This window comes from Drosophila subobscura, chromosome A, assembly GCF_008121235.1.
Source record: "Drosophila subobscura isolate 14011-0131.10 chromosome A, UCBerk_Dsub_1.0, whole genome shotgun sequence".
In the NCBI taxonomy this organism is placed as follows: Eukaryota; Metazoa; Arthropoda; class Insecta; order Diptera; family Drosophilidae; genus Drosophila; species Drosophila subobscura.
In genome coordinates, this window is record NC_048530.1 from 19,578,275 (window position 1) to 19,589,295 (window position 11,021).

Genomic DNA, 11,021 nt, shown 5'->3' on the forward strand with positions numbered 1-11,021 from the left:
CCGAGATTCATATTTGTTTTACTTAGGCTGGGGTTGACTGCTGTGTTGGCCAAGTGCGGAGAGTGTTTAAAAAATTACTTAATTGCTGCCATAAACTGGTGACTTTTTGTCTTCCCCCCAGCTCAACTCTTGATTTGCTTTATTGTCATGACTGGGCCACAGTGAGTGGCAGCATTAGGCTGACCGCTCGACCAACTCCCCAAAACAAACTTTGAAACATCAATCCAACTTTTGTCACCGACTGTACCGCCCGCCAGTAGCCTCTATTGAAGCCACTCAAGAGGCGGCCAGTCGACAAGCAGCAAGTAGCCGGGCCAAACTGGTTGTTAATAATAATATTTTATTGTTATTGCATTACCTGCTAAATGATTAATTCGAAACTGTTGCCACAGCCCCGAACTCGAAACCGAAACACAGAAGACAACAAAACTCATTGTGCGAGCAAGGGATTTCATTTCATTATTTGGGAAATTGTTCAACTGCTGGCAGAACAGTCCTGCTCCATGTGGCAGTCGATTTGATTGCTTCCTGATATAGTACCTGTTTCCTTCAAAGATATTTCTATAATACAGCCATAGATAATGAGTCTCGATCTGGCCTGTTCAGGACGCTTCTTTTGAGCTTTATCAGTATTTTGAAGAGATTTTGGATGCCACTTTCTGCATATTTCTGAATACTCTCTGAATCTGTTTTGTCCTCTGAGGGTTGTAAAATATTTTAAGCTAAGAATAATGTATAAAGACCTACTTGAAATATGATTTGATATTTAATTTGTCTTTCGATTAGTGGCTCCACTCTTGCCACATACTGAGCATCACTTCCTGCAATCCAATTAAGTTGTGTCCCCCCACCGCCAGTCGCTTCATTATTAATTAGTAGCTGCTACTTGGCGATCCACACACAAACACAAGAAGATGTGTAGACTTATGCGGGACTGGGGTTTGGTTCTGGTTCTGCTTCTCTGGTCAGTGGATGTTCGGAAATGGCATCATAAATTCAAATTCAAATAAAGTTGAATTTCACATTCACTTACTCATCATTGCCCCAGGAGGATGGAGCCACAGGGGGGTGGTGGGTGTGCGGAGCGTGGATCATTCACTTAATTGATATTTCTGTAAGTGCTCGCGAGTGTGAGTACCCAAGTCGATTCAGATTCGTATTCAGATTCCATTTCGGATCTGATTCCCTCTCTCTCTCTCTGCCTGTTCTTTCGTGTGGCTTTTGTTTGGGGGCTTTAATCAGGAAGTTTTTAATTGCGTCGTGAATTTTAACTGGCAGCTAACCATATCAGCCCCACCCCCTCCCCACATAGACCCCTCCTCTATCGTCCCCCATCTCTCTTTCGGAGAGCAATCATCGTGTGGCGTCATTTAATTGAATTATTTCGAACAACAACAGTAATGATGAGGGCAAAAAACGTCGTCAAGAAATCAAAAAGATTTTTGCGTTTCTTCTTTTCTTTTTTTTTTGCGTATTTCTGTTCCTTTTTGAGTTTCCCGTTTTGGCTGTTGTTGTTGTTGCATACAATTAATTTTTAATTTGAGTCGCAGAAAATTGGGTAATAAAAATGGTAAATTGTAGCAAAAAAAAGAAAGGGCAAAGAGTCACAGGCCCCTGGCTAGTCAGGGGCGTGGCAGTCCAAGAGGGGTGTCGCGTTTTCGTAACCTTTCATTTGATTTGAGGTCATTGGAGGCGTTACAGCTGCTGTTAGGGAGAGTTTTCATCAATCGCGATCGTGGTTCCGTAGCAGCAAATTCCTTTTGAGACCCAAATCCACCAACAGCTGGCTTGGGAGGCATTTTAGCTAGGGAAAACCCTCCGTTGAAGTGACCTTTGCAAGCAGATTTGTTCCTTTGGCTACCCCAATTACCCCTTCTGGACTACGCTCATGGGTTGTGCCAAGCTGCCGGAGCTGCTCCCCCTTGCCCAGCCACTCCACTGTTCAATAATTAATTTTAATTTTTTTGCGTTCTCCTTTCAAAAATCTCCTGCAAGTCAATTCGATTTCTTTGGCGTCTTTCAGTTTTTTCTGCTGCATTATTAAAAATGTAAACAGTGGCTCGTGTACCCGTGTGCCCCAGCCCCCCTCCGCCCACCCACAATGCTTAACCCATGTTGCTTAACCCACTCCTGGCCACCAGCTGCTGCCGTTGTCCAGCAATCAGTTGGGCTGGGGGGGGAGGCAGCGAGAAAGAGAAGAAAAAGTTATTACAATTTCCTTTGCAGCCATTTGGTTATGTGCGTTCTCTCCTTCCGATTCCCTACTGCCATCTCGCTTTGTCCTCGCTTACTTTTTTCGGAGTGCTTATCCGCCCCACCCGCGCCACCCCTTTCTGGCTGGTTTGCTTCTTGGGTAATCGCCTTCGATATGCCTCGACTTTGGCTTCGACTTGGACTTTGACTCCGGTCTTCGACGGAAACGGAAACGTAGCCGAAATGCGACGCCCTGCAGGTCTGGCCCCCCCAGCACCCCTCTAGCAGCAGCAGCACTGGCCGCCCGTTTGCTGTTGTTATTTTTCTGGTGTAACAATAAAATTTCCTTCTCATTCCCATTCCCTTTCGATTTTTCTTGTTTTGTTTCTTTTTTTTGGCTTGGTTTGTTGCTGGTTGGCTGTATCCTTTGCCAAGGAATGGCAAAGGAGGAGAAAATAAATGAAAAGGAATCAAAGGCTGCAATATGCCATCCAGAGCCCCACACCCCTCTCCCCACAAACACCGTCTGTTGCTGTAGTTAAAAAAAAGAGTAAAGAGTGAAGAGTGAGGAGCAAAGAAAGGCCAAAGAAAGGAAAGGAACAAGGGGAGAGCAGAAAGAAAGCCACAACCAACACCGGCAACAATTGTTGTTGGGCGTTTTGGGTTATTCTTTTTCTTTTACGCTGCTGCTGCTGTTGCTGCTGCTGCTGCTGCTGCTTTTTTTTGCTACTCCTTCTTCCCCTTGTTATTTTCATAAAGTTTCAATAATTTTTTACTTTTGCCCATTGGCTGGGCTGATGTGGCTGCGCTCTCATCGAAATGGTGGGGCATATGACCAAAGGCAAGGAAAATGGGTCCACCAAAGAGTGATCGGCGTATCAGTCGACAAGTACAGTGAATGGAGTGGAACTACCATTATTTTATTACATTTTCAATCGATTTATTGCCTTTTATTTTTATACTTATCCACCCATCCGTGGCCGTTTCTAAATTTTGTGTAAATCTCATCTCAATTTTGTAAATTTACTTAAAATTAACTTTAGTTACTTTATCCCACTTTACCTCCCTTTTGCTTAATTTCCACATTTGCAGAGTATTTTTTGGGTCAACCAAATCTGATAAATTTTCGTTGAAGATTTTCAAGAATTTCTTCTGTTTTCTTTTCCTGTGTGGGTTTTGTTTTTTTGTTGTTCCGACTTCTTATTAATTTTGGTGCAATTTTTCTCCCCTTTCGCTGGTTGTCTGCACCTCATCGCTTTCCCCTCTCCCCCTCTCAGCCCCACGAGCAATCCACACCCCTCTGGAGGGCTCTCCGTGTTTATCCTTGGCGGGTGGACGGCCGCCTGCTGCTTATCGTAATTCATTTGGCATTCTTGTTACCCCATCCCCCCAAGGGCCACGGCCTGGTTGCTGATTTCTTGGGAGGCGGCTCAACATTAATTTCTATATTGAATCCTTTTTTATAGACTTTCCACCAGACGGACTCTCGCACTCCCCTGCAGACACTTTCCCCCCCTGCGCTGCCAGCAGCGTTGCGTGCTGCGGATCGCGTTTTCCTCGATTTCCATCGTACTCGTATCTTTCGTTTAAATTGTCAGTTAGGCTACTTTCGAAATACAATGCCTCGACAAAACTAAAAAACTTTACACGCACGAACCTTGGCTGGGGCTGGGTTTGGGGCTGGGGCTGGGATCGGGAATGGAATGGATTGGATTGGATTGAGTCTGGGTTCCCATCGCGGTAACAATTTGCAATGGGAAAGGGGAAGCACCAGCTGATAATGGCTGCCTTTCCCTCTATTTATATTTCTAATCGCGAAATATCGCTTGCACATTTATTTAAATAAATAATTATATGCAAATGCGGAGGCAGTGGCTCATCGGTGCATTGTTCATTGAAGCTGTGTGCGAGCATATTGGGGATTTATTGCATAAAGATTCATTTATTCTCAAGTGTTTAGGCAGACTTTACAGCGTGTAATTTGGCGTATTTTTAAATGAATTAGTTTGGATGAATTCCATTAAATATCACTCGCTAAGAGTACGATAAATGTGCAATGTATCAATGAAGGAAACGATCCATTTGTGCTCCCATTTACGAGTTCACTCCACTGGCTCGGAGCACACACACCTGCCATTTCAATGGGCCTAATCGTCTGTGCAAGTATCCCGTAGGAAACTACTCTTCCCATGCCCCCAACTTGCCCCCCCCACGGAAGTTGACATTAGCTGAACGAGACCCGAGGAAAACCGAAACAGAAAAAAATACCAAACGAAGGCAAACACACAAAAAGTGGCGAGAGGAAAGGTCTACACATGGAAATTAAAAAAATAAATAAAATGAATTGGAATAAAGTGGGGAAAAGATAGAAAAGACATTCACCCAGACACTCAAAAGACGCTGCCGGAGTCGGTCTGTCCGTCCGTCCGACTGTCTCTGTGTCTGGCTGTGGGGCTGCCTTTTAATTGTGGTAAAAATGGAGTAATGACGGAGTTCGGCTTTCGGAAGTTGGCATTTTGACTTAGTATTATGTACTATTATTGTTATTATTTTAGTCGCTTGGAGCGGCCGTAGACAAACAGAAAGTAGCGTTGCATGCCGCTGACATTTTGCTGTGCTCCCCACTCTGCCACTGCCACCGCCACCGCCACTGCCACTGACTTTTTTTCGGTGAATCTCAAGGGCCACCTCTTTCTACGCAACCACATCCGGCACTCGTCCGTTCGCGCGGGGAAGTGTCCGCCGAGCTGAGTGCGCTCCCACACGTGAGCTATAAGATGGAAGCTCCAAACAGAGAGAGAGGAGAGAGAGCAAAGACAGCGAGAAAGTTCAGTGGGTCAAGCCAGGTGGGGGGTCGAGGCGAGTTAGCACTTCAAAATATTATTTAGAACATTACTTTATGGTCATTCCCTTGCTGCCATTTTCGAAAGGAGGCGGCGGCGACTGTGGGAATAGCGTGAACTCTTGTGGGAGCTGTCGAGTGTCGAGAGTTGCTGCTAAAAATCTACAAAATTAAATGCAAACACCTCAAATCTTAGACCTAAGCCTCTCTCAATTGTGGAGCTACATTGTAAGCTATTTTAATTTATTTTTTATTAAATGAATCTGCATTCAGTTGCGTAAGTTGCTGCCATAAGTTGAAGATAAACTCTTTTCCGGATGCCTGGAAAACTAAATGCTCCTTGAATTAATTTTCAAACAAATTTTTTTATATTTTGGGAATTAAATTAGAAAGTAATTAAAAGGTTTAACGCTAATAATATCTTTCCATATACAATTCCCATTCCCTGCCATTAATTTTCCCAATCCGTTGAGCACATCGCCACAAGTTCTCGCCGAAAACTTTCTCAATTAGAGTGCGGAGACCTCGTCATTTATTTTGCCATTTTTCTTCGGTTTTTCTTTTGTATTTTTTCGGGGTATTTTATGTTTGGTTTTTTTCCTGTTGCCAATTTGTTGTTTATTAAAATTCGCATGTCGTCGAATTTGACATACGCCTGTCAGACCCTGGAAATTACATTTCTTTTTTTTTTGTTCTCTCGTGGAAATCGGAAGTATTTTTTTTCCTTTTCGGGGGCTACAAGAAAATATATTTGTATGTGCATTTAATTTTTTTTGGTTGGGTTTCTTGGAGGGTCGTGCGGGGTTAGGGCTGGTGCTGGGGTGCAGGGTACTGGCCAAGTCCATCAATCATCAGTCACACATTCAGCCGAGCAGAGCCAGAGCCAGAGCGCACTCAACGTAACATTCAAATCAATCAAAATACGAGGCCAGAGAGCAGCAGGAACAACAACGACAACGACAACGACGACGACAACGACAACGGCGACGACGACTTCTAACGATTTTTTTTTGGATGGTTAGGGGATTGGCATCACCCCTAGAGCACACCCAGCCGCCCCCACACCGCACCGCACAGCCCCTGTATGCAAAACAAATCTAATTTTTCATCGAATATGTGGAAAATAGTTCATGGAAGCATTTTCCTTTGCCTTTCGTTGGCTTTCCCTTTGTTTTCCCCTGTCCTGCCGCTGATGAAGTTGTTCGAAATAATGAATAATGTGCTGCCGGATCGGGGAATGGGTCTGGGACTGATACTGGGTCGGGGGCTGGCACTGGCACTGGGACTGGCACTGTTGGTAATGCTCATATGGCGTGCTGCTTCCATATGGCCAGACTCAACTCTCCGTTCGACTCCTCCGTTCGACTCTCGTTTTTGATGAATTTGAATTTTGTTCTGGGATCAGCAGGCGCTGGAATCGAACTTGGAGCTGTCAAATGAGTGTCGTAGGGCATGATACGATTTCAGTTCAGTATAGTTTGGCCAGTCCTCGTAGTTTCATTGTTTGAAATTTTTTTGTTTTTAAATAACTTTTTATTCCGTAAAATTCCGTAAATGAAATTTTTTTTCCTTAGCAAAACTCACTTTTGGTAAGAGCTCGGTAACGAACAATTCGGTGCATAAACGGTTAATTAAATTAATTATTGGTGTTTTTCGGGTTGCAGTTTTCCCTTTTAGTTTTCCCATTTGCTAAACGCCATGATGTACGTAGTGTATTCGATGATTCAGACAGCCAAGATCGCGATGGGGTTGGCACACCACCGCGTGGGTCCCCACATCGTGCAGGACAGCAACTGCAATACCAAGCTGCTGGCCCCGCTGCCCCAGATGCAGGACAGCGAGGGCGAACCGCATCAGCAGGAGCAGCGCAAGGATCAGTCCAACAAGTTCAACCAAATCATTATGGACTTTCTGAAACGTGAGAAGTTTGACAGGAAGGACGAGGGGAACGTAAGGCGTTACGCCTGCAGGCAGCGTGCACCGGCCGTCGTGGATCACAAGAGCTACGTCAATGGGGACTCGATTCTCAAGCGCTACTCCGACACACAGAACCTGGCCAAATTGTGCGCCAAGCTGACCGACGAGCTGAACGCGGAGCGAACGAGGAATGAAGTTCTGCTAGAGTTCTATGTAAACAAGCCTTCGACCTTTCTTGATCGACTTATCAAGCTGCAGCCCCAGGCTCAGCCGGCAACCGAAGTGAACAGAAACTAGGAACCAGAACTAGTACCAGTCGCACGCTCGTGTCCAGCCTTAAGCCGGTAAATAGCTGCCAAATAGTGCAAGAGAAATTTTAGATTAACAATAATATTTATAAACAAATCATGGAACTATTTTTCATTGGTTGCTGGGATGGGAGGACACTAGACTGGGTCAACCTTGTGCGATTCCGATCAGCCATTTGGGCATGGAATGCACTTGTGCTCCCATTGAAAGCTTCGCTTTGACTGCTAGTCGCGGCAGAGTTCGTGAATGTGTGTCTAAAAATACAAAGATGAGCGCATTTATAGTACATAAATTGTAATTGAAATTTCTGTGTAGTCCCCGTGATAAAAAGCATTTGCAATCGCCTGCAATCTCTGGATGTCTGGGGAACAGAACCGAACCGAACAGAACCGAACCGAACAGCACGGAGCGCACTGGCTGTTGATGACTTGATTTGAAATTTGAAATGATATTTTAAGAAACTAATGCCGCCATATCTCGACGATGACAGGCACAAACAGAGAGTGCAGGCCGGCAGGGGGCGGCAGAGTGTTGTGTCTTATCCACCCTCGGCTGTGGCACTACGCACACTCCTCCTGCCTCACTGTCGGATCCACACCACTTCGGGGGCATGTTAAATGTCATTTAATAGTTGACAGTTGCACTTGCTGTTGCTGTTGTTGTTGCTGTTGCCGCTGCTGCTGCTGCTATGATTATTGCAGTTTATTTTTTGTAGCGAATATCTAGCAAAAATTTATGTGTAGGTGGTTTGAAATTTATGTGGTCGTCGTTGTCGTTGTCGTTGTCGCTGGATGTCGGTTGTCGGTTGTCGTCGACGCCAAAACAAGTCGCTAGGAAATTCTTTTGAATTCGGTTCGTTTTTCTTTAATAAAAGTAAATTTTATTGCTTACACTAAAAATGCATTGCTCTTGCTGTCTGTTGCACTAGCCGCTTGCCTCCTGCCTCCTGCCTCTTCTTGAGGCTGAGGCTGATGCTGATGCTGATGCTAATGCTCTTTGCAGATGCAGACACAACTACAGCTGTGGCTCTGCTGATGCAGATCATTTGCTTATTGAAGACATCCTGTGAGCGACATCCGTTCGTCTTGCACTGGCGCCCCCCAAAAATGTAATCCAAATCAAGAAATTAAATTCCCCAGCGAAGGGAACAGAACCCAACGTGATCGCTGAGCTAATAGATTTCTCAGTTTAATGGCAGAACTTGCAGCAGCTAGAGTACTCCCCAAACTGGGAACTTTGCTCTGGAATTGGTTTTACTGGCCGCTTGATCTTGTCTTTGATCTTTGATCCGACTTTAGAAAGTTTTCCGAGCTTATATTTTTTGGCAAATCATTAAGATGGCGCCACCCCGCTGCCTTGGTCATGGATCACAGCACCGACTGGGCTTCCAGCAACAGAAAACTGAGCAAGCCAAAAACTGAAAACCGAAAAATAGGCGAAGAATTTAAATATGCTGTGGCCGTACAGTTGCCGCGGATAAGCCGAATCAGTCAGAGACTCAGTCAGTCAGGCAGTCGTCTGTCAGTCATTCAGCCAAGCGTAGGGCCACGCACGGGCCTGGTGTGGGTCTCCTCAGTGGCAGTCTCTGAGTTCAAGTTGTCTTATCTCTGGGCTCTGCTCAAGTGGCTCTGCTCTGCTCTGCTCTGCTCAAATTCCACCTGCTCCATGTAGCCCCGTGCAGTTCCAACCCTCCCTCCCCCAACCCCATATCACATATCTCTCTGCGCCATTTTGGAATTTCGTTTTCTGGACGAATGCCTCTAATATGAGTTAACAGAAAAATAAAACAAAAACACAACAAGAACATAGAGACGAAAAATGGAAAGAAATGAAAATGTGTGTGTTTTTTTTTATTCCAAATTTTTATGCTCATTGTTAGTTGTGTATTTTTTGTATATTTTGGGGTTTTTGTTTTTGGCTAATTAGCGTAGCCCCTGGGAAACACATGGGGAAATGTGCCGCACCCGCCCTCAGCCTGCACCCGCAGCTCATGAACTGAATTTCTCTTGAAGCGGCAGTGGCAGAGGCAGAGGCAGTGGCAGCATATATAATGCCACATCCAGGTCGGTTATAGCCGCTTGATGTTGCTGCTGTTTTGCATAAATTAAATATTATTCGGTTTTGGGCATAGTGCCGCCATTTGCTGCTGGGCTGGGTGAGGTTGCCTTCTCTTGGCCCACTTGACTGGGCATCGGCGGGGACTGCCGGAGCGGAGCGTCAGGTTTTCGAGGCTCTTGAGTTAATCGTAGGGGAGTGCGCTGGCATCTTGCTTTAAAGATGGAAGCAAGTACAGCCAGAAGACGCTGAAGATGTGCATCAGAATCTTGCACGAAATAGTTGCACCTTCTTCATCATTTCCAAAAGCTATTCACACACGTTTCATCTGACAAAGAATTCTGTTTACCGAGAAACCCTTTGGGTGTAAAAAGATACACCTAAAATCTGGAGCAAAGAATCGGCACAGATTCAGCGGAAATCAGCGGCAAGAATTTTGAATTCAAGAAGCCAAATGCCCCCATGGACTTGGGTGTAGCGCATTTGGAAAAAGATTCCAAAGTTATTAAAGCGTAGACGTAGACTCTCGACTCTCGACTCTCGGATGGCGTATATTGTTTTAAGCTTTGGCGCTAGATTCACACTATAAAAAAATTAGTTGTGCCCCTTCTTTTGTTGTTACGCTCGCATTTAGCTTATTATTTTTATGATTTTTGTTGCTTGTTGTTGCTGTGCTTGTTGTTGTTTCATTGTTGCCTGGCCATTTGCCGGGTTCAATGACTAATTTATGAAAGTTGGCCCGACTTGACTCTCATGTACCTGTGCCTGGTTTCCATCAGGTTTTTGGCTAGCCCGCGCACCACCGGAAATCAAAGTGGTTCACTCTGTTGTTGGGCGGGGGTGGGGGCATAGAATCGCTTTTGGGTAACAGGCAAATAGCGGAATAGTTCCATTGAAATGCGTTCGGCTGATAGGCGGCGGAAGATGCGGTCAGAACTTTCACCGACAAAGCAGCGCCGAGGGCAGGCGAAGGATGTGCTGATGTGCCTTCCAGGAAGAGGATGGATGGATGGATGGATGGATGGATGGATGTGCTCTTGTTTTTTCGTTTCTTTTCTTATTTGCCTGTGAAATGTAGCGTTCACTTGTTGCCAGCCGCGGGCAGGGGATTGATTACCTGTTGAGGTTAACCGACATGCTAAACAGGTACAGCCGCAGCCGCAGCCGTGTGCCGTGTGCCGACAAAGGATATCCGGATGGACCCCTGCACCCACTCCATATTCCACTTCCATCCACAGCCACAGGGCAGTCTGGTCAGCGATTTAACGCCTCTAATTGAGCCATAATGCCTTCGATATGGCCCCAATCATTTGGACTGCCAACGTTGAAAGTAAATCAATTTTTATGTCGCACTTTGCAGTTAAACTGGGAATCATGTGGTGGCCCCCAGGAACAGTCAGTCACACAGACACAGGCACACACAGACAGCTACAACTGCAAAAGATACAAAGATACAAAGCTCTGCGAGCCTCTTGTTACATTAAATATGCATCAACAAATTGATGATGATGCATTTTTAACGATTCGAGAAGATTTTTATGTCGCCAGGAATGCATTTGACAGAGCATCGACAGAGCCGATCCGCTGATGTATTGCCTGCCCTACGAATACACATGTCCATCATTCCATCACATTCGACATCTCAGCAGCGACTTCGTGACACCCACCTCCGCCACCGCCACGACATTCATCTCCATCTCCATCT

At 45.4% G+C, this 11,021-nt stretch overlaps 1 protein-coding gene across 1 annotated transcript; it reads left to right on the top strand.

Moving 5' to 3' along the window:
• Positions 1 to 6,510: 6,510 nt before the first annotated feature.
• LOC117895957 lies at positions 6,511 to 7,316 on the top strand. Its single transcript, XM_034803913.1, has 2 exons — positions 6,511 to 6,624; positions 6,700 to 7,316. The coding sequence occupies exon 2, from the start codon at positions 6,734 to 6,736 to the stop codon at positions 7,247 to 7,249; it is 516 nt and encodes a 171-aa protein (XP_034659804.1). The 5' UTR covers positions 6,511 to 6,624; positions 6,700 to 6,733; the 3' UTR covers positions 7,250 to 7,316.
• The last annotated feature ends 3,705 nt before the right edge of the window (positions 7,317 to 11,021 follow it).

Excerpts from the sequence above, each read along its gene's own strand:
- LOC117895957 (XM_034803913.1), top strand. The coding sequence starts at position 6,734 with ATGATGTACGTAGTGTATTCGATGATTCAGACAGCCAAGATCGCGATG.